This window comes from Heterodontus francisci, chromosome 14 (genome assembly GCF_036365525.1).
Source record: "Heterodontus francisci isolate sHetFra1 chromosome 14, sHetFra1.hap1, whole genome shotgun sequence".
Lineage (NCBI taxonomy): Eukaryota > Metazoa > Chordata > Chondrichthyes > Heterodontiformes > Heterodontidae > Heterodontus > Heterodontus francisci.
This window is the reverse complement of record NC_090384.1, coordinates 15,743,651-15,764,698: the sequence shown is the minus strand read 5'-3', so window position 1 is coordinate 15,764,698 and position 21,048 is coordinate 15,743,651. Positions and strand designations below refer to the sequence as shown.

Genomic DNA, 21,048 nt, shown 5'->3' with positions numbered 1-21,048 from the left:
CTGCAGCAAGACATCCTTGCTCCTGTACTCAAATCATAGAAACAGAAAATAGGAGCAGGAGTAGGCCATTTGGCCCTTCGAGCCTGCTCCGCCATTCATTACGATCATGGCTGATCATCCAACTCAGCCTGTTCCCACTTTTGCCCCATATCCTTTTATACCTTTAGACCCAAGAGCTATATCTAACTCCTTGAAAACCTACAATGTTTTGGCCTTAACTGCTTTCTGTGGTAGTGAATTCCACAGGCTCACCACTTTCTGGGTGAAGAAATTTCTTCTCATCTCAGTCCTGAAAGGTTTACCCCGTATCCTTGGACTATGACCCCTGGTTCTGGGCTCCCTCACCATCGGGAACATCCTTCCTGCATCTACCCTGTCAAGTCCTGTTAGAAGTTTATAGGTTTCTATGAGATTCCCCCCCACCACCCCCCTCGCTCTTCTGAATTCCAGTGACTATAATTCTAACCGACTCAATCTCCTCGTACGTCAGTCCTGCCATCCCAGAAATCAGTCTGGTAATCCTTCGCTGCACTCCCTCCAAAGCAAGAGCAGCCTCAGATAAGGAGACCAAAACTGCACACAATATTCTAGGTGTGGCCTCACCAAGGCATCCCTGCTCCTGTACTCGAATCCTCTTGCTATGAAGGCCATTTGCCTTTTTTACTGTCTGTCGCACCTGCATGCTTACCTTCAAAGACTGGTGTATGAGAACACCCAGGTCTAAATAAATCTGAATAGATCCTCTTGCAATGAAGGTCAACAGACCATTCACCTTCCTAATTGCTTGCTGCACCTGAATGCTTGCTTTCAGCGACTGGTGTACAAGGACACCCAGGTCTCGTTGTACCTCCCCCCTTTCCCAATCTAACACCATTCAGATAATCTGCTTTTCTGTTTTTACAACCAAAGTGGATAACCTCACATTTATCCACATTATACTGCATCTGCCATGCATTTGCCCACTCACCCAACTTGTCCAAATCACATTGGAGCCTCTTTGCATCCTCCTGACAGCTCACATTCCCTCCCAGCTTTGTGTCATCTGTAAACTTGGAAATGTTACATTTAGTTCCCTCACGCAAGTCATTAATATATATTATGAATAGCTGGGGCCTAAGCACTGGTCCCAAGCACTAGTCACTGCCTGCCACCCGGAAAAAGACCCGTTTATTCCTACTCTTTGTTTCCTGTCAGTCAACCAGTTCTCAATCCATGCCAGTATATTACCCCCCAATCCCATGTGCTTTAATTTTGCACACTAACATCTTATTTGGGACCTTATCAAAAGCCTTTTGAAAATCCAAATACACCACATCCACTGGTTCTCCCTTATCTATTCTACTAGTTAGAGCCTCAAAAAACTCCAGTAGATTTGTTAAGCATGACTTCCCTTTCATAAACCTATGCTGACTTTGTCCAATCCTGTTTATGCTTTCTAGGTGCTCTGCTATTACATCCTTTATAATAGACTTTAGCATTTTCCCCAATACTGATGTACGGCTAACTAGTCTGTAATTCCCTGCTTTTCCCCTCCCTCCTTTTTTAAATAGTGGGGTTACATTTGCCACCCTCCAATTTGTAGGAACCGCTCCAGAGACTATAGAATTTTGGAAGATGACTACCACTATTTCCAGGGCCCCTTCCCTTACTACTCTGGGGTGTAGATTATTAGGCCCTGGTGACTTTTCAGTCTTTAACCCCATTAATTTCCCTAGCACTTTTTTTTTTTCCTAATACTGATTTCCTTCAGTTCCTCCCTCTCATTAGACCTTTGGTTCCCTGACATTTCTGGGAGCTTATTTGTGTTCTCCTTTGTGAAGACAGAACCAAAGTATGTGTTTAATTGTTCTGTCATTTCTTTGTTCCCCATTATAATTTCTCCTGTTTCTGACTGTAAAGGACCTACATTTGTCTTCACTAATCTTTTTCTCTTCACATTTATAGAAGCTTTTACAGTCAGTTTTTATGTTCCCTGCAAGTTTACTCTCATACTCTATTTCCCCCGCTTAATCAACCTCTGTCCTCCTTTGCTGAATTCTATGCTGCTCCCAATCCTCAGACTTGCTGCTTTTTCTGGCAATTTCATATGCCTCCTCTTTGGATCTAATACTATCCTTAATTTCTTTTGTAAGCCACGGTTGAGCCACCTTTCTGGTTTTATTTTTGCATCAGACAGGAATAAATAATTGTTGTAATTCATGCACACGTTGTTTAAATATTATCCATTGCCTATTGACTGTCAACCCTTTTAGTAAAGTTCCCCAATCTACCATAGCTAACTCACGCCTCATACCTTCAGTTTCCTTTATTTAGGTTCAGGACCCTAGTTTCGGATTCAACTACTTCACTCTCCATCTTAATGAAGAATTCTATCATGTTATGGTCGCTCCTCCCCAAGGGATCCCGCACAACAAGATTGTTAATTAATCCTTTCTCATTGCACAGTACCCAGTCTAGGATAGCCTGTTCTCTAGTTGGTTCCTCAACGTATTGGCCTAAAAAATCGTCACGTTCGCACTCCAGGAGATGCTCCTCCACAGTATTACTACGAATTTGGTTGGACCAATTTATATGTAGATTAAAGTCACCCATGATTACATTTGAACCCTTATTGCATGCGTCTCTAATTTCCTGTTTAATGCCATCCTTTACATCTCCACTACTGTTTGGGGGCCTATAGATAACCCCCGCCAAAGGTTTCTGCCCCTTGTTGTTTCTTAGCTCCACCCATACAGATTCCACATCATGATTTTCCAAGCCAATATCCTTCACTTTTGCATTGATTATCTCTATATTGATTATAACAACGCTACCCCTCCTCCTTTCCCTTTTTGCCTGTCCTTCCTAAATATTGAATGCCCCTGGATGTTCAGTTCCCATCCTTGGTCACCTTGCAGCCGTGTTTCCGTAATCGCTACTATATCATAACCGTTTATATCTGTTTGCACTGTTAATTCATCTACCTTATTGCAAATGCTCCACACATTAAAACACAATGCCTTTAGGCTTGTCTTTCTAACATTGTTAGTCATCTTAGCTTTATTTTGCAGTACGGCCCCATGTGTTTCTCGCCCTTGTTTTCTCTGCCTTCCACTTTTGCTTCTTACCTTTCTGTCTTTCTTTTCTATCCTTCCCTGTCCTCTGTTTCCCTGTTCAGATTCCCATCCTTCTGCCATTCTAATTTAAACCCTTCCTGACAACGATTGGGTGTCATGTTGGTTTCATTACAAGTTGCAAAGCAGACCCAGATTTCCCTAATTTCCTGAACTACCACTGTATTATTCATCAGGCAATTTGCGGCAAAGTTATGAAAATCAATTTAATTCATGCAAGGGCCTTACAATACCTTCAGTTTGTCGAGGAGTGACTTGAACTATCATTCAAGTATGGTGATCTTTTGCTGCACACTGAAATCTGGTGGCTTAGCTGAGTCAATTTCTTCCCCTTGTATCAAATTAAAGCTTTTATGGAGTCAAGGAACAACAGTCCCACCCAAATATCAGACAGTGCGTGGCTGCTTGACCTGGCATTTCTAACAGAAGTGACAGAAAAATTAAACAGCCTGAACTGTGAATTGCAGGGAAAACAAATAACAATTGCTGACATAAGTGCAGTGAAAGCTTTCAAATCGAAACTGGACTTTTGGGTGCAATTCTTTTGGGCCTCCTTATCTCGAGAGACAATGGATACGCGCCTGGAGGTGGTCAGTGGTTTGTGAAGCAGCGCCTGGAGTGGCTATAAAGGCCAATTCTGGAGTGACAGGCTCTTCCACAGGTGCTGCAGAGAAATTTGTTTGTTGGGGCTGTTGCACAGTTGGCTCTCCCCTTGCGCCTCTGTCTTTTTTCCTGCCAACTACTAAGTCTCTTCGACTCGCCACAATTTAGCCCTGTCTTTATGGCTGCCCGCCAGCTCTGGCGAATGCTGGCAACTGACTCCCACGACTTGTGATCAATGTCACACGATTTCATGTCGCGTTTGCAGACGTCTTTATAACGGAGACATGGACGGCCGGTGGGTCTGATACCAGTGGCGAGCTCGCTGTACAATGTGTCTTTGGGGATCCTGCCATCTTCCATGCGGCTCACATGGCCAAGCCATCTCAAGCGCCGCTGACTCAGTAGTGTGTATAAGCTGGGGATGTTGGCCGCTTCAAGGACTTCTGTGTTGGAGATATAGTCCTGCCACCTGATGCCAAGTATTCTCCGAAGGCAGCGAAGATGGAATGAATTGAGACGTCGCTCTTGGCTGGCATACGTTGTCCAGGCCTCGCTGCCGTAGAGCAAGGTACTGAGGACACAGGCCTGATACACTCGGACTTTTGTGTTCTGTGTCAGTGCGCCATTTTCCCACACTCTCTTGGCCAGTCTGAACATAGCAGTGGAAGCCTTACCCATGCGCTTGTTGATTTCTGCATCTAGAGACAGGTTACTGGTGATAGTTGAGCCTAGGTAGGTGAACTCTTGAACCACTTCCAGAGCGTGGTCGCCAATATTGATGGATGGAGCATTTCTGACATCCTGCCCCATGATGTTCGTTTTCTTGAGGCTGATGGTTAGGCCAAATTCATTGCAGGCAGACGCAAACCTGTCGATGAGACTCTGCAGGCATTCTTCAGTGTGAGATGTTAAAGCAGCATCGTCAGCAAAGAGGAGTTCTCTGATGAGGACTTTCCGTACTTTGGACTTCGCTCTTAGACGGGCAAGGTTGAACAACCTGCCCCCTGATCTTGTGTGGAGGAAAATTCCTTCTTCAGAGGATTTGAACGCATGTGAAAGCAGCAGGGAGAAGAAAATCCCAAAAAGTGTGGGTGCGAGAACACAGCCCTGTTTCACACCACTCAGGATAGGAAAGGGCTCTGATGAGGAGCCACCATGTTGAATTGTGCCTTTCATATTGTCACGGAATGAGGTGATGATACTTAGTAGCTTTGGTGGACATCCGATCTTTTCTAGTAGTCTGAAGAGACCACGTCTGCTGACGAGGTCAAAGGCTTTGGTGAGATCAATGAAAGCAATGTAGAGGGGCATCTGTTGTTCACGGCATTTCTCCTGTATCTGACGAAGGGAGAACAGCATGTCAATAGTCGATCTCTCTGCACGAAAGCCACACTGTGCCTCAGGGTAGACGCGCTCGGCCAGCTTCTGGAGCCTGTTCAGAGCGACTCGAGCAAAGACTTTCCCCACTATGCTGAGCAGGGAGATTCCACGGTAGTTGTTGCAGTCACCGCGGTCACCTTTGTTTTTATAGAGGGTGATGATGTTGGCATCGCGCATGTCCTGGGGTACTGCTCCCTCGTCCCAGCACAGGCATAGCAGTTCATGTAGTGCTGAGAGTATAGCAGGCTTGGCACTCTTGATTATTTCAGGGGTAATGCTGTCCTTCCCAGGGGCTTTTCCGCTGGCTAGGGAATCAATGGCATCACTGAGTTCCGATTTGGTTGGCTGTATGTCCAGCTCATCCATGACTGGTAGAGGCTGGGCTGCATTGAGGGCAGTCTCAGTGACAGCATTCTCCCTGGAGTACAGTTCTAGGTAGTGCTCAACCCAGCGGTCCATCTGTTTGCGTTGGTCAGTGATTATGTCCCCCGATTTAGATTTGAGGGGGGTGATCTTCTTGATGGTTGGCCCAAGAGCTCTCTTCATGCCATCATACATTCCTCTGATGTTTCCGGTATCTGAGGCCAGCTGAATATGACTGCATAGGTGTTGCCAGTAGTCGTTTGCGCAACGCCGAGCTGTTCTTTGTGCAGTACTTCTGGCTGCTTTAAGTGCTGCGGATGTTAAATCGCTGGGGGCTTTCTTGTAGTTCAAAAGTGCAATGCGCTTAGCGGCTATGACAGGTTCCAGCTCTTCATTATGAGATTGAAACCAGTCTGCATTTCTCTTCGCACTTTTGCCGTAGGTGGTCAAAGCTGACTCATAGATGGCGTCTCTGATGTGGGCCCACTTGGTCTCAGCATCCCCTGTGGGAGTGTTTTGAAGGGCTGTTACAAGTGAATTTAGAAATTTTTGTAACAGCTGTGGGTGAGAAATTCTGCTCGTGTTGATGCGCGGGTGGCCCTTCTGCTTGGAATGATGCAACTTCTTTGGTCTGAGTCTAACCTTGCTGCACACCAGGGAGTGGTCGGTGTCGCAGTCCGCACTGTGGAAGCTGCGTGTGATTTGAACACTGTTTAAGGCGGCTCGCCTTGTGACAATGAGGTCTAGCTGGTGCCAACGACGTGATCTTGGGTGCCTCCATGAAACCTGGTGACAGGGTTTAGTGTGAAAGAACGAGTTGGTGATGCAGAGGTTATGATAGGTACACAACTCAAGCAGTCTCTGCCCGTTCTCATTCATCCTTCCAACGCCATAGCGCCCAAGGCAGGAGGGCCATGAGTCATGGTCGGCCCCAACCCTGGCATTAAAGTCCCCCAGCAGGAATAGGTGTTCGGTGTTGGGGATGCTGCTAATGATGTTATGGAGTTGTTCATAGAACTGGTCTTTAGCTTCAGGTGGGGAGCAGAGTGTTGGAGCATAGATGCTGAGTAGGTGTACTGGACCAGAGGTGGTGAGCAGTCGGATGGACAGTATGCGTTCCGAGCCATTTGAGGGAGGCTCTATCATGCTGAGCAAGGAGTTTCTGATGGCGAAGCCCACTCCATGCTGTCTTGGTTCTTCAGAATCCCTGCCCTGCCAGAAGAAGGTGTAGTCTTGCTCTGCTAGAGAGCCACTCGCGGGGAGGCGAGTCTCCTGAAGTGCTGCAATGTCCACATTGAGTCTACTGAGCTCGTTGTTAATGATGGCGGTCTTCCGAGAATCGTTGATTTGTGTAAGGTCTTCCGACAGGCCAGGACACATAGTTCTGACGTTCCAGCTTGCAAAGCGAAGGGCTGGTACCTTCTTTCCTTTTTTCATGTTGTTTGGTGCGGTGTATCAGTCCACCTTTCGGGCAATGACCCTGAGCTCCAAGCACCCATTGAAGCAGGCAGACTGTGGCGGGACAGAACCTTATTGACCGGGGGCTGCCCGGTTTGAGGCGGGCGGTAGCTGTCCAGTGAGGTGCAATGACCTCTCCCACCGACAAAGGCAACCCGTGGCGCCCAGTTTCTACGCCAATTTATCTGGACTTATAACCCGTAACTGCTGCCTTCCGTGTTGTTTCAGTCGCTGTGAGGCAACTATGGAGTGACCTCTCCATGGCGCATGCCTGGGCAAATTTATGGAGGTTGAGAGTTGCCCAGTCGTCAAAACCCCCCTCTCGGCCTTTCTGGTGGGGTCCAAAGGAGTGCAGGACACGACGTTTGGCACCAGTATGGCTGCAGGAACTGCCGGAAACATGCCAAAGGTGACACATGACCGCCTACGGGGTTCCGCTCCGGATTATCTGTTAGGGTTTACTCCCTTAGCCTTGGTCTCTCCCGAGACGCCCACAAGGCAGTGGGGTTGTTGGGGCCCCTACGCAGGTGTAGGATGGTGCCGGTGGGAGGAGGGGATGCAAGGGGGAGGGGTAGAGGGAGGGGGTGGGGGGGGGTGCAGGGGAAGGGGGTGCGGGGTGAAGATGGTGCGAGGGGGGGGCGGGCTGGGATGGGGTTGTGAGGGGGTGAGCTGAGAGGGTGGAGCAGGGAAGGGGACGGGGGTGGGGGGGGGGTGGAAGGGGGGTAAAGGGGGGGGGAGGGGGGGTGGAATCTGGTGCAGGTAATAAGCCATTTCCTCAGTGCCCACCATCGACGTCCGGAAAGCTCATCCACGTCCTTCGGGAGGTGAAGCATCATTTGGCAGACTTAGAGGTGATTACATTTGCTAAGGGTTTTTTTTTTCTGCAGTGGTTTAAATAAAGGCATGCAGCATTGCCGACAGTGCGCTGCAGATGCTCTCCGAGCCATCTCCCGCGGGCGCTTTGAAGTTGCGGCCGGGGGGGCCGTTCGTGGATGTTTTGGGTGTTCGGGGCACCTTTTCACAGGACTTCTCTCGGGTCCCGCAGCTCCTTCTTCACCTCAATGGACTTACCGCACGCCGTGGCTGCAGACACTCTGGACTGTGAAGACAGCAGGATCGGAGATTAAAGTATCGGCAGCTGTGCTCGTCAGTTACATCCGGATCAATTTCATTGAGAAAACAAAGAGCAGGTGTGGCTGGGGGAGGGCAGTGGGCCCAGGTAACATACACTAAACTAACTGTTAACTTTTAGATAGGGCTAAAATGAACTGATTTAAAGAGCCAGGGGAATTTAAACAGTTTAAGAGGGCAGATTGGGGGAGAAAACGTTAGGGATGGGACTTTCAAGATGGGTGCAATAATTGCAGAAAAAGAAAGTGCAGCACTTTCCATCTGTGCTCCAAATGCTGGCAGAAAATGAAGCCGCTGCTGGGCTTTTGGACACCAGCAGCTGCAGTGATCTCTTGACCAGGCTTGGCCAAGAATGCAATGACAGATTTCGTGACTTTAAGTAGCTGGAGCCGTGTGTGATGTTTACTTCAAACTTTCGAACCCGACTGACAGAGCATTTGAACGACTGTCAGGATTGTCCTCTCCAGTTACGAGCTGAATTTCACAGGGCTGGTGGACAGCATGCAGTGTCAAATATCAAATTGAAATAAAGTTACTATCAGATTTCCTTCATATTAAATACAATTTTAATAACTACATTTTAATTTGCATTTATCTATCCATCTTTTTCAATATATTTATCAGGAGTAGCTCTCACCAAAGAAAAGGTTGGAGACACCTGCTCTACCCTGTCCCATCAAACATTTCTGGGACAGGGTACCCCGTTAGCCCTCAGATCAGCTCCTCAAGTAATGCAGCCCTCTCCCAGAACTGTATTGGTCTAGATTATGTCCTTCTGACTCAGTTCCTTCTCCTTGGGTATCATTTCACCACCCACCCCCCTGCCCTTTCAAATGTGCTTTCATTACCCTAATTAGTTGTTTTAAGGTTAACTACAGTACTGAATAATTTGAAGATTACAAACAGATATTCTTGCTTTGCATTGATTTGATCAAAATCCCAGTTCAGTTCCTGGAGTGGTTGATTCAAATAAACAAAGTTTTGACTCTCCTCTCTGGCCAGCTCATCTGCCATTTATAACTGGGCATGTTCTAGACAGTACATACTTTAATCACTGGTCAAAAAAACCCACCCCTGCTGTCCTTGCAAACTACCTCCCCAGTGTCAACCTCCCTTTTTTTTACCTTCCCAAATCTATACCCATCTTTCCCACAATTCCATGTTTGAATCTCTAATCAGGCTTTCTTCCCAGCTACAGAACAGCAATCGATCCTTTAAAAAAGTTACAAATAACATCCTGTGTGACTATGACCATTGTGTAGTAACACTCTTCATCCTTCTCAACATGTCAGCAGACGTTGACACTTGACTACACCATCCTCCTCCTACACCTCCTTTGTTATCTGTCCCAAGGTGCTTTACAGGAGTCTAATCAAACAAAAATTGACCTAGCCATTGGATAGGTGACCAAAAGCTTGGTCAAATAGGTGGGTTTTATGGAGCATCTTGGAGAGTTGGAGAAGCTGAGGGATTTAGGTCGGGAATTCCAGAGCTTAGGACTTAGACAGCGGAAGGCACAGTTGCCAGTGGTGGGGTGAAAGTCAGGGATGCACATGAGGCATGAATTAGAGGAAGGCAGAGTTCTCGAGGGTTGTAGGGTTGAGCCTGGAGCGGGACTCAAGTGGACCATCAATCAACAAAAATCAAATCACAGGGCAGCAGGTAGATGATTGGTTGGTGAGTATTACAGTTTTATTTTGCTCTTTGAGCTGGAGGTGGTGTGTCAAACTCAGATAAGAATCTGTAACTTACTATTTACTGTAAATTAATAAACTAGATGAACTAATCGAAAGAACTTAAATCAATTGAGAAATACTTTTAACTAATTAAATAGTAAACAATTTAGATAGACATGGCAGAGCAGGTGGTGTGCTGTAGCTACAGAATTTTGGAATTTCTGGATAGCATCGCAGTCCCAGACAACAAAATCTGCAGTAAGTGGCTGCATCTTGAACTTTGGTTCAGAGTTGCTGAACTGGAGCCAGAACTGCAGACATTGCAGGGCATCAGAGAAGGGGAGCGTTACCTAGATGCTTTGTTCCAGGAGGCAGTCTCCCTTAGGTTAGGTGGTACTTCAGAGGCAGTCGATGGTCAGAGGGAGGAGGGCATGACTCTGAGTCAGGAAGGTATGGAGATCCAGGATGTTGTGATGCAGGAGCCTCAGCCCTTTTCTTTGTCCAACAGGTATGAAGTACTTGCTGCCTGTCTGGATGAGAACAAGGACTTCAGATTGGATAGGCAAACTGACCATGACACGATGATGCAGGAGGCCATTCAAGTGGGGGGAGTAAAAAGAAATGAGGTAGTGATGTGGGTCAATATAGTCAGGGGAATAGATACTATTCTCTGCAGCTGAGACCAAGAGTTCCAAGGGTTGTGTTGCCTGCCCAGTGCCAGAGTTTGGGATATCTCCTAGCAGCTGGAGAGGAACTTGGAGTGGAATGGGAAGGATCCAGTTGTTGTGCTCCCTGTAGGATCCAGTTGTTGTGCTCCATGTAGGATCCAGTTGTTGTGCTGCATGTAGGAGCCAATGATATAGGACTTCAGCTGCAGGTCCAGGTACCTTTTAAAAGAGTTGAGGGTTTCTGCCTCCACCACCGATCCGGGCAGTGAATTCCAGATATTCACCACCCTTTGGGTGAAAAAGATTTCCCTCATGTCCCCTCTAATCCTTCTACCAATCACCTTTTAAATTTGTGCCCCAATAATTGACCTGTCTACTAGGGAAACAGGACCTTCCTGTCTACTCTATCTAGGCCCCTCATAATTTTGTACACTGCAATTAAGTCACCCCTCAGCCTCTTCTATTCTGAGGAAAACAACCTTAGCCTATTCAATCTTTCCTCATAGCTGCAATTTTCCAGCCCTAGAAACATTCTTGTAAATCTTCTCTGCACTCTCTACAGAGCAATTATGTCCTTCCTGTAATGTGGTGACCAGAACTGTACACAATACTCCAGCTGTGGCCTAACCAGCATTTTATACAGTTCCAGCATTACATCCCTGCTTTTGTAATATATACCTCGGCCAATAAAGGAAAGCATTCCATGTGCCTTCTTCACCACTCTATCTACCTGTCCTGCCATCTTCAGGGACCTGTGGACATGCACTCCAAGGTCTCTCACTTCCTCTACCCCTCTAATATCCTCCCTTTATTTGTGTATTCCCTTGCTTTGTTTGCCCTCTCCAAATGCATTACCTCACATTTCTCTGGATTGAATTCCATTTGCCACTTTTCCGCCCATTCAAGCAAACCATTGATGTCATTCTGGAGTCTACAGCTATCCTCTTCACTATCAACTACACAGCCCATTTTTGTGTCATCTGCAAATTTCCCAATCATGCCTCCCACATTTAAGTCCATATCATTAATATATACCACAAACAGCAAGGGACCCGACACTGAGCCCTGTGGTACGCCACTGGAAACTGCCTTCCATTCGCAAAAACATCCGTCGCCCATTACCCTTTGTTTCCTGTCACTGTGCCAATTTTGGATCCAACTCACCATATTCCCCTGTATCCCATGGGCTTTTACTTTGTCAAATGCCTTACTAAATTCCATGTAGACCACATCCACTGCACTACCCTCATCAATCCTTCTTGTTACTTCCTCAAAAAATTCAATCAAGTTGGTAAGACACGACCTTCTGTTAACAAATCCATGCTGACTATCCCTGATTAATCCGTGCCTTTCTAAGTGACAGTTTATCCTATCTCTCAGAATTGATTCTAATAATTTGCCCACCACCGAGGTCCGACTGACCAGCCTATAATTATTTGGCCTATCCCTTGCACCCTTTTTGTACAATGTTTGCATCTGGTACCTCGCCTGTATCTAGTGAGGATTTGAAGATGATCCTCAGAGCATCTGCTATTTCCTCCCTGGCTTCCTTTAACAGTCTGGTATACAATCCATCCAACCCTGGTGATTTATCCACTTTCACCAGGGTTGGAGGGTCAATCCTCTAGTACGTCCTCTCTCATTATGCTTATTGTATCTAATATTTCACACTTCTCTTTAACTACAATGTCTGCATCATCCCTCTTCATTGTGAAGACAGAGACAAAGTACTCACTAAGAACCCTGCCCACATCTTCTGCGTCCATGCATGTTACCTTGTACATCTCTGCTAGGCCCTGCCCTTTCCTTAGTTATCCTCTTGCTCTTAATGTACTGATAAAACATCTTTGGGTTTTCCTTGATTTTACCTGCCAATATTTTTTCATATCCGCTCTTCACTTTCCTAATTTCCTTTTTTACTTCACCCCTATACTTTTTATACTCCTCTAGGATTTCTAAAGTATCATGTTTTCTGTGACTGTCATAAGCTTTCTTTTTCTGCCTTATCCTACCCTGTATGCTCCCTTTTTCTTTGTGGGAACATGTCTACACTGTGCCGTAGAATCTCACTTTTGAATGCCTCCCACTGTTTTGTCACTGATTTTCCTTCAAGTAGCTGTATCCAGTCCACTTTCGCCAAATCAGCTCTCAGCTTCGTAAAATTTGCCTTCCCCTAAATTAGACCTTTTACTCCTGTTCTATCCTTGTCCTTTTCCATAATAATGCTAAATCTAACTGTATTATGGTCACTATCTCTAAAATGGTCACCCACTGCTACTTCATCCACTTGCCCAGCTTCATTTCCTAAAATTAAATCTAGAATTGCACCCCCTCTCATTGGGCTTGTTACGTGCTGGCTAAAAATGTTCTCTTGAATGCAGTTCAAGAATTTTGTGCCCTCTGTGCCCTTCACACTGTTTGTATCCTGGTTGATATTAGGGTTGTTGAAATCCCCAACTATTATTGCCCCATTGTTTTTGCACTCAGAAATTTGCCTACATATTTGTTCTTCTATCTTTCACTATTTGGGGGTCTATAGCACACTCCTAGTAGTGAGGCTGTCCTTTTTTTTATTTCTGAGCTCAACCCATATGGCTTCATTTGATGATTCATTTAGCATAGCCTCCCTCCTCACAGCTCCTTTTTTATCCCCCTCTCTATTCTGCCTGAAAACTCTATGTCCAGAGTTGTTGAGCTGCCATTTTTGCCCCTCTTTAAGGCAAGGTTCTGTTACAGCAATGATACCATATTTCCATGTACCTAGCTGTGCTCTCAGTTCATCGGCTTGATTTGTTATACTGCTTGCATTTAAATAAATACCTTCTAACACTGCCAAATTCCTGTGCTGCAGGTCAAAGTCTGGGAATTCTGTGGCGAGAAACTCACCTCCTGACTCCCCAGTGTCTGTCCACCATCTACAAGGCACAAGTCAGGAATGTGATGGAATACTCTCCATTTGCCTGGATGGGTGCAGCTCCAACAACACTCAAGCAGCTCGACACCATCCAGGACAAAACAGCCCACTAGATTGGTGCCCCATCCACCACTTTCAACATTCACTTCCTTCACTACCGATGCACAGTGTGTACCGTCTACAAGATGCACTGCAACAACTCACCAAGACTCCTTTGACAGCACCTTGAAAACCCACGTCCTCTAGGAACCTAGAAGGACAAGGGCAGCAGATGCATGGGAACACCACCACCTGCAAGTTCACCTCCAAGCCACACACCATCCTGACTTGGAACTATATCGCTGTTCCTTCATTATAACTCGATCAAAATGCTGGAACTTCCTAACAGCAATGTGGGTGTACCTACACCCCAAGGACTGCAGTGGTTCAAGACGGCAGCTCACCACCACCTTCTCAAGGGCAATTAGGGATGGGCAATAAGCCAGTGATGCCCACATCCCATGAACAAATAAAAAAAATACTGGTGGGAATAGTATAAACAGTGTTTATACATTTGGGCGAAGCATTAAGCAAGAAATAATTGGAGCTTGTGAGAAAGGAAATATAGTAATCTTGAGGGGATTTTAATCTTCATATAAACTGGACAAATCAAATTGACAAAGATGAGTTTGTAGAATGCTTTTGCGACAGTTTTCTAGAACAATATGTTGTGGAGCCAACTAGGGATAAAGCTTTTTCAGATTTACTATTCTCTAATGAAGCAGCGTTAATTAATAATTTCATAATAAATGATCCTCTGGGGAAAGGAGATCATAATACAATTGAATTCCATATTAAGTTTGAGAGCGACATCCTCAAGTCCAAAACAAGAATCTTAAACAAAGGCAATTACATAGGTATGAGGGGAGTACTAGCCATAGTTGATTGGGTAAATAGACTAAAAGGGATAGCAGTACATACAGTGGGAAACATTTAAAGAAATGATTCAAAAAGTTCAACAAAAATACCTTCCATTAAAAAACAAAAATTCAATGGGAAAGATTCATCCATGGCTTATTAGGGAAGTTAAAGATAGTATTAGATTAAAAGAAGAGGCTTATAATATGAAGAATGGTACTAAGTTTGAGGATTGAGAGAGTTCTAGAAACTAGCAAAGGATGGGCAAAAGGTTGATAAGGGAAAAATAAAATAATTTTCTAAATTCTTTCATGGTATGTGGTTGTGTTATGACCAGGTGAGAAAGAGGTCTAGGGTTCTTTTCAGCCTTTGCCTGGACTTACTGTAACAGGGTTTTATTTCTAAACACACCATGTTTTCAGCTCCCCCTTGGTGAATTCTTGTTCACCGCTTTCCAATTACAAGGCAAATAAACCAGCACAAACAGGCTTTCTTAGGTTTAAAGAAGAAAAGTTGAAATTTATTAAACTTAAACTCTAATTCGGTTGATGCCTACAGATACACGACGCGCCCACGCTAGCATGTATACGCGATACATACATGCAAATAGAGACAGAAAAGAGCAGAAGAAATAAAGTGGAAAAGTTTGAGGCAATATCTGAAGAGTTGTTGTTACGGGTCTTCGAGCTCACTGTAGAGTCCTTGCTTGTAGATAGATCTTGCTTTTCATTGGGGCCCAGTATTCTTCTTAAATCTGGTTCACTGTAGACTTTTCTCTCTTGTGGTTCATGTGTCTTCAGTGGATTCAATTCCGTGAGAAAGAGATGGGAGCAGGCAGACAGACAGGAGGTCTTCTTCAGTCCAGGAGCATTCTGCTTTCTGCCAGCTCTCAGTTCAAAACAGTACAATTCAGAAACCTCCAGGTTGCCAAGCAGCTTAGTCATGTGACTAACTGGTCTGACCGTGTCTTGGCTCTGTGTATTGTGTGTGTCAGGGAATGGTCCCTTGTCTACAAACACTGTCTATAAATATTGAGGCTATTCTCTGAGAATTTTCTCAAGTACCCTTTACCCTATGTGGCATCACTTGACACTGGAAAACCCTGTCTGGTGTAACAGAAGCTGATTTTTTTTCTTACCCTGGGGTGTCAAAGGAATTTGACAGTATCCCTCCAACACATCTGTCTCTTTAAGACACACTGTGTTTCCCACTCTGTCCTTACAGTCCTTTAAATGAGAATTTGGCTAGAAGTCTGCCTTCTTTACCACAGTGGCTTTTCTAGAGTCTATGCAAGTTTAAGCCATCCCACCAGGTTTAATCATCAAGACCATCTGCGAATTCCAGCTGTACTGACTAGGTTCATCTAAGCTGCCCTTCAGCATGCATTGTACCTCTGCTTCCACTCAGGCCTGTCTGTCTGGACCTAAGCGACAATGGTTCCCCCTATACCCACATCATGTGTGGCTAAGGTTGTACATCCTGGCTTAACCCTACAAACTTTTTGAAACGTTGTGAAAACCGTGGTTAGGACTTCACGTTGTTTTGCCTGTTAAGTGTAAAAGTCTATTGTTTAATTTTCCTAGCCATTCTGTATTAGCTAATGGGATAGTTGGAGGTTCAATCTGAGAATTTCCTAGGCCTACTTCTGCCTTATCCTCACCACCCTTTTCCTTCTCAACAATCCCGATTACCTGACATACCTGAACTGGCTTATCCTCCTCCCTGCGGTAATATTGTTTGAGCAAATTAATGTGACAGAACCGGTTCTTCTTCCAGCGATCAGGGGTGTCAATCAAGTAATCTACCTTACCCACTCTTTTGATCACTCTATATGGACCACTGAACCATGCTCTTAATGGTTCTCCCTGTGATGGTAACAGCACTAATACTTCATCCCCTGGTTTTATGGTAGGTTGTGGTTTTCCCACCATTTGACAGTTACGGCATGTCCTACAAAATTGTCTCACATCCTTTGTAAGACCTGGCCAGTAATAATGTTGGCTTATGTGTGGTTTGGTCTTCCGAATTCCTCTATGTCCTGCAAAAGGAATGTTGTGTGCTAACCTTAATAATCCTTGTCGATATTTAGGTGGTACCACTATCTGTTCAACAACTGTCCAGTCTTCGTTGGCAGGCATATGAGGCGGTCTCCATTTCCTCCTCAAAACCCCGTTTGCCAATATAATAGCCTTCTGGAACTCCTCTCGGCTCAGCTTCTGACAGAGCCGTCTGTGCTATTCAGTATATCTCTGGATCAGCTTGCTGTGCTGCAATGATAGACGATCTGTTAAACATCTCATTTGGATTATCTAAATCCCCAAATAAGGTTTCAGATACTTGGCTATCTATTTGTGGTGCCCCTTTTACCTCCAACAATGGATCTTGTTTAGCTATTGCTCGGGTAACTACACACGCAGGAAATATTCCCAGAACTTGTTCCTGTAATTGCTCAGTTTCCTTAATTTCACTTGATTCCTCTGTAACCATAGGAGAAACTGATACTTTTGATCCAGCCAAGTCATTTCCTAGGAGTAGATCAATTCCCTTTACTGATAAACTGTGCACAACACCTACTGTTACTATCCCAGATATTAAGTCACTCTCTAGGCGTACTTTATACAAAGGTACGGGTAATTCCATTAACTAAAACTTTAGCGTTCAAGGCACTCTCTGGCGGAAACCTCATCTCTTTTCCCAGCAAGAGTGTTTGGGTTGCTCCTGTGTCCCTGTGTATAGGTTTTCTTGCCTCACTTACAGGATACGGAGTTACTCTCCCCTTTGACAAGAATTCATTATAACTCTCAGGTATTTTATTCTTAACCTCTGCACTCTGGTTTCACATTCACAGCTATCGTTAAATCTATAGCCTGGTCTGCTATACTCTCAGTCAGAGTCTTTTCCTCTGCACTAACTTTGCGTACCCCAACAAGTCCTGTGGGTTTACCTCGCAATTTCCAGCACTCTGAATGGAGATGACCTGTTTTGTTACAATGATAACACTTTGGCTTGCGAACCTCACTTCTACCCTCAACACCTTCCTTTCTGACCTGAGGAGGTGATCCTAGGGCATTCCCATCTGTTCCTTCTTGTCCCCGGCTACTTGCCTTCCTTTCACTCTCCCACTTTCTATCCTTCTCGGGTTTATGGGGGTGATGGACAAAATAGGTTGGCTTATTCACAAGCTCAAAATCATCAGCAATCTCTGCTGCTTGCCTAGCTTTCAAAACTTTCAGGTTATTTATGAGTCCTCGCTACTGAAGGAATGGAGTTTTTAAACTCTTCTAAGAGAATCAATTCTCGGAGGTTCTCATATGTGGTTTCTATCTTTAATGCCCGCATCCAGCGGTCAAAAGTCATTTGCTTCACCCTTTCAAATTCTAAATATATCTGCCCAGCCAATCTCTGTAAGTTCCTAAACTTCTGACGATAAGCTTCAGGGACTAACTCATACACAGAAAGAATAGCCTTTTTTGTCATCTCATAATCTGCAGAAGCCTCTTCAGAAAGCATGGCATAAGCTTCATGTGCTCTGCCTACCAGCCTGCCCTGAATAAGCAATGTCTGGCTTTCTTTTGGACATTTCATCTGTTTGGCCATTTTTTCAAAAGATATGAAAAATGCCTCTGCATCCCTTTCCTCGAACTTACGAAGAGCCTGTATAAATTTAAACAACTTCTCGCTGGGTCCTGATCTAAATTCAAATTCTTACTAACCCGAATTTTCCCTGGATTCAAGATGACCCTTTTGTCTTAGTTCCATCTCTTTTAACCTAAATTCCCTCTGTTCTCTTTCACTTTCTCTTTGAGGTTCAAGTTTTCTTAATTCTATTGCTTTTTCTTTTTTCTTTTCCTCCAATTCAAGTTTTTTCGCTTCTAACTGAATCCTAGCCAATACCACTGCATCACTCTCGGACCTACTACCTTCTTGTCTTGTATTCCTTTTCTTGTTCCTCATATTGCCCTTCATCTGTATCATCATCTTCTTCTACTAATTCCAGATGTTCGACTATTAAGTCAATTATCTCTGCTTTTTTGGCACCTGATTTCAATTCTGACCCCAATTTTGCTGCCAATTCTTTTAATTTGTTCTTAGTTAAAGTTATCAAGTCACTCAGGGAAACATTCTGCTTTCCCAAAAACTCTACTGCAACCACTAATGCCATTACAATGGTATAGACTGTACCTTATGAAATAAGGTCTTTGTAATTGGTGTTAGATTTAGATCCCAACAATAAGGTTTCCAATTGCTCTGATCCCAGACGCCAGAGTAATTAAATATGATGCCAAACGCAAGACCCCAATTTAAATATGTTATCCCAGATTCGAGTAATCAATATGATTCCAAATGCGAGCCCTCCAAATTAGTCTGATTCTGATCCCAGACACGAGCCACTGAATTAAATATGATTAAACTGCGAGCGAGCCCCCAATTCTGGTATGATTCAAATCCCAGACGAGAAACCTAATTAATATATGATTCGACCGACTGCTCCAGTCAAAGCCCCCAGTCAAAATATATGATTCTGATTGTGGTGGGAGAAACACACTGTTAATTCAATCCCGTCCCTCCACAGATTGCCTAACCTTCCAAATTAAAGAAAGACCCAGCCAAATTGTACCATCTATTAACCCCCGAATGAAGCTAGCCAAACCAGGTGTCTTTAAATCAACAAATTAACTGTTTAATTAGAAAAACTAAATTCTTAAAACATTACAAAGATATAAACAACACTGAAAATAGAAAGAATTTAGAGTCCTTGCAGATTTACGCTCCTGCCGGATGTGGAACAGTCCAAGGTTGCTTGAGGTCCTCACAGCCGTCTGATGGGGGAGAAAAGGTTCTTCAACAGTAGAACAGGCTATAGTCTAATTCAGAGTCGAAATAGTTGCTGCCTCTCCAGCAACGAATTTCAACAATTAACAACTTGAAAACACTATTTAATGAATCAATTTGGCTTTAGAATTTTTGAGGGATAAAAGATTGTAACAGTCTAACTTCCCTTACTTCAGTTTAAATTATCAGAGAACTCTGTTTTAGCTTGACTTTTTAGAATTTTGAGAGATAATAATATATAAACAGCCTAAATTCTCTTCCTTCAGTTTAAATGGTCTGTTTTGCCTGTCACGTGCTAACACACAGCTGTCTGTCTGTGTCCTCAGTTAGAACAGTCTGTTTCTCCACTATAAGCCAGTTCAAAATTAAATTGTAACAAATGTATCTCTCGATGCTCAGTCCGATTGGCTGTATTCAAGGATGCACCCTTTGAAGCTGGTTGGTTCCCTCTTGGTATGGTTATGTCCAATGGCAACCAAAATGCACCTTCCTGGTAGCTCCTGAGGCCTACTTGTTCATAAAGCAGTTCTGATCCTTTGCTATCTTAAAGGCACACCTGATATTTCCTGGAGAGAAAAAAAGGCAGGATCATGACAATATGCAAAAATGTCTTTCCAGCCAGGAGCCTGGCAACCCCTTGTAACAGGCCTTCTCTTCTTCCTAGCAACAATTTGAAATTTAATGTCCATGTGGTGAAATTAATACACCTCATTCTTGGCAGGTTGGGGTCTGCATGACAGGGTGTCACTGGCAAGGCCAGCATTTGTTGCCCATCCCTAATTACCCTCGCCAACTGAGTGGCTTGTTCAGCCATTTCAGAGGACAGTTGAATCAACCACATTGCTGATGGTCTGGAGTTACATGTAGGCCAGAGCAGGTAAGGATGGCAGATTTCCTTTTTTAAAGAATATTCACAAACCAGATGAATTTTTAATTACACTCAGTAGATTCATAGTACCATTACTAGTTTTTAATTCCACATTTTTATTAACTAGTTGAGTTTAAATTCCAGCAGCTGCTGTGGTGGTGAGATTTGAACCCCTGTCCCTATGGAATTGTCCTGGGCTTACTACTTTAGTGACATTACCACTACACCACCATCTCCCCTCCTAAACTAACCTGCAATATAACAGATTGTAAGAACTTTTACAAGTATGTTAAAAGATTAGCTAAAGTAAACTTTGGTCCCTTCAAGGCAGCGACTGGAGAAATTATCATGGGAATGAGGAAATGGCAGAGACATTGAACAAATATTTTGTGTCTGTCTTCACAGTAGAAGACACAAATTACATACCAGAAATAGAGGGTAACCAAGGGGCTTATGAGAGTGAGGAACTTAAAGTAATTAATATCAGCAAAGGAAAAAGTAACTTAAGGGATGAAAAGCTGACAAATCCTCAGGACCTGATGACCTACATACTAGGGTTCTAAAAGAAGTAGCTGCAGAGATAGAGGATGAACTGGGTATGATTTTCCAAAACTCCCTCGATTCCAGAACAGTCCCAGCAGACTGGAAGTTAGCAAATGTAATATCGCTATTCAAGAAAGGCAGAGAGAAAACAGGGAACTACAGACCAATTAGCCTGACATTAGTCATCAGGAAAATGCTGGAAACTATTAAGTCTTAACAATGTGCTTAGAAAATCATAGTATGATCAGACAGGGTCAACATGGTTTTATGAAGGGGAAATCATGTTTGACAAATTTATTAGAGTTTTATTAGATGTAACTAGTAGGGTAGATAAAGGGGAGCCAGTAGTACGTTTGGATTTCTAAAAGGCAATAGATAAGGTGCCAAGCAAAAGGTTCATACACAAGATGGGGATCATATTAGTATGGATGGAGGATTGATTAATAAACAGGAAACAGAGAGTAGGGAATAAACAGGGCATTTTCAAGTTGGCAGACAATAACTAGAGGAGTAATGCAAGGATCAATGCTGGGGTCTCAACTATTTATAATCTACATTAATGGCTTCGACGAAGGGACCGAAAGTAATGTATTCAAATTTG

General features: G+C 44.1%; 1 protein-coding gene across 1 annotated transcript in view; it reads left to right on the top strand.

Annotated features, from left to right (window-relative positions):
- Nucleotides 1–14,606, top strand: part of slc39a13 (solute carrier family 39 member 13) — an 80,972-nt gene extending 66,366 nt beyond the window's left edge. Inside the window, exon 10 of the mRNA XM_068045905.1 lies at nucleotides 13,244–14,606. Coding sequence (XP_067902006.1) covers nucleotides 13,244–13,535 — 292 coding nt within the window. The 3' untranslated portion in view covers nucleotides 13,536–14,606. The remainder of the gene's footprint in view (nucleotides 1–13,243) is intronic.
- Nucleotides 14,607–21,048: the final 6,442 nt, after the last annotated feature.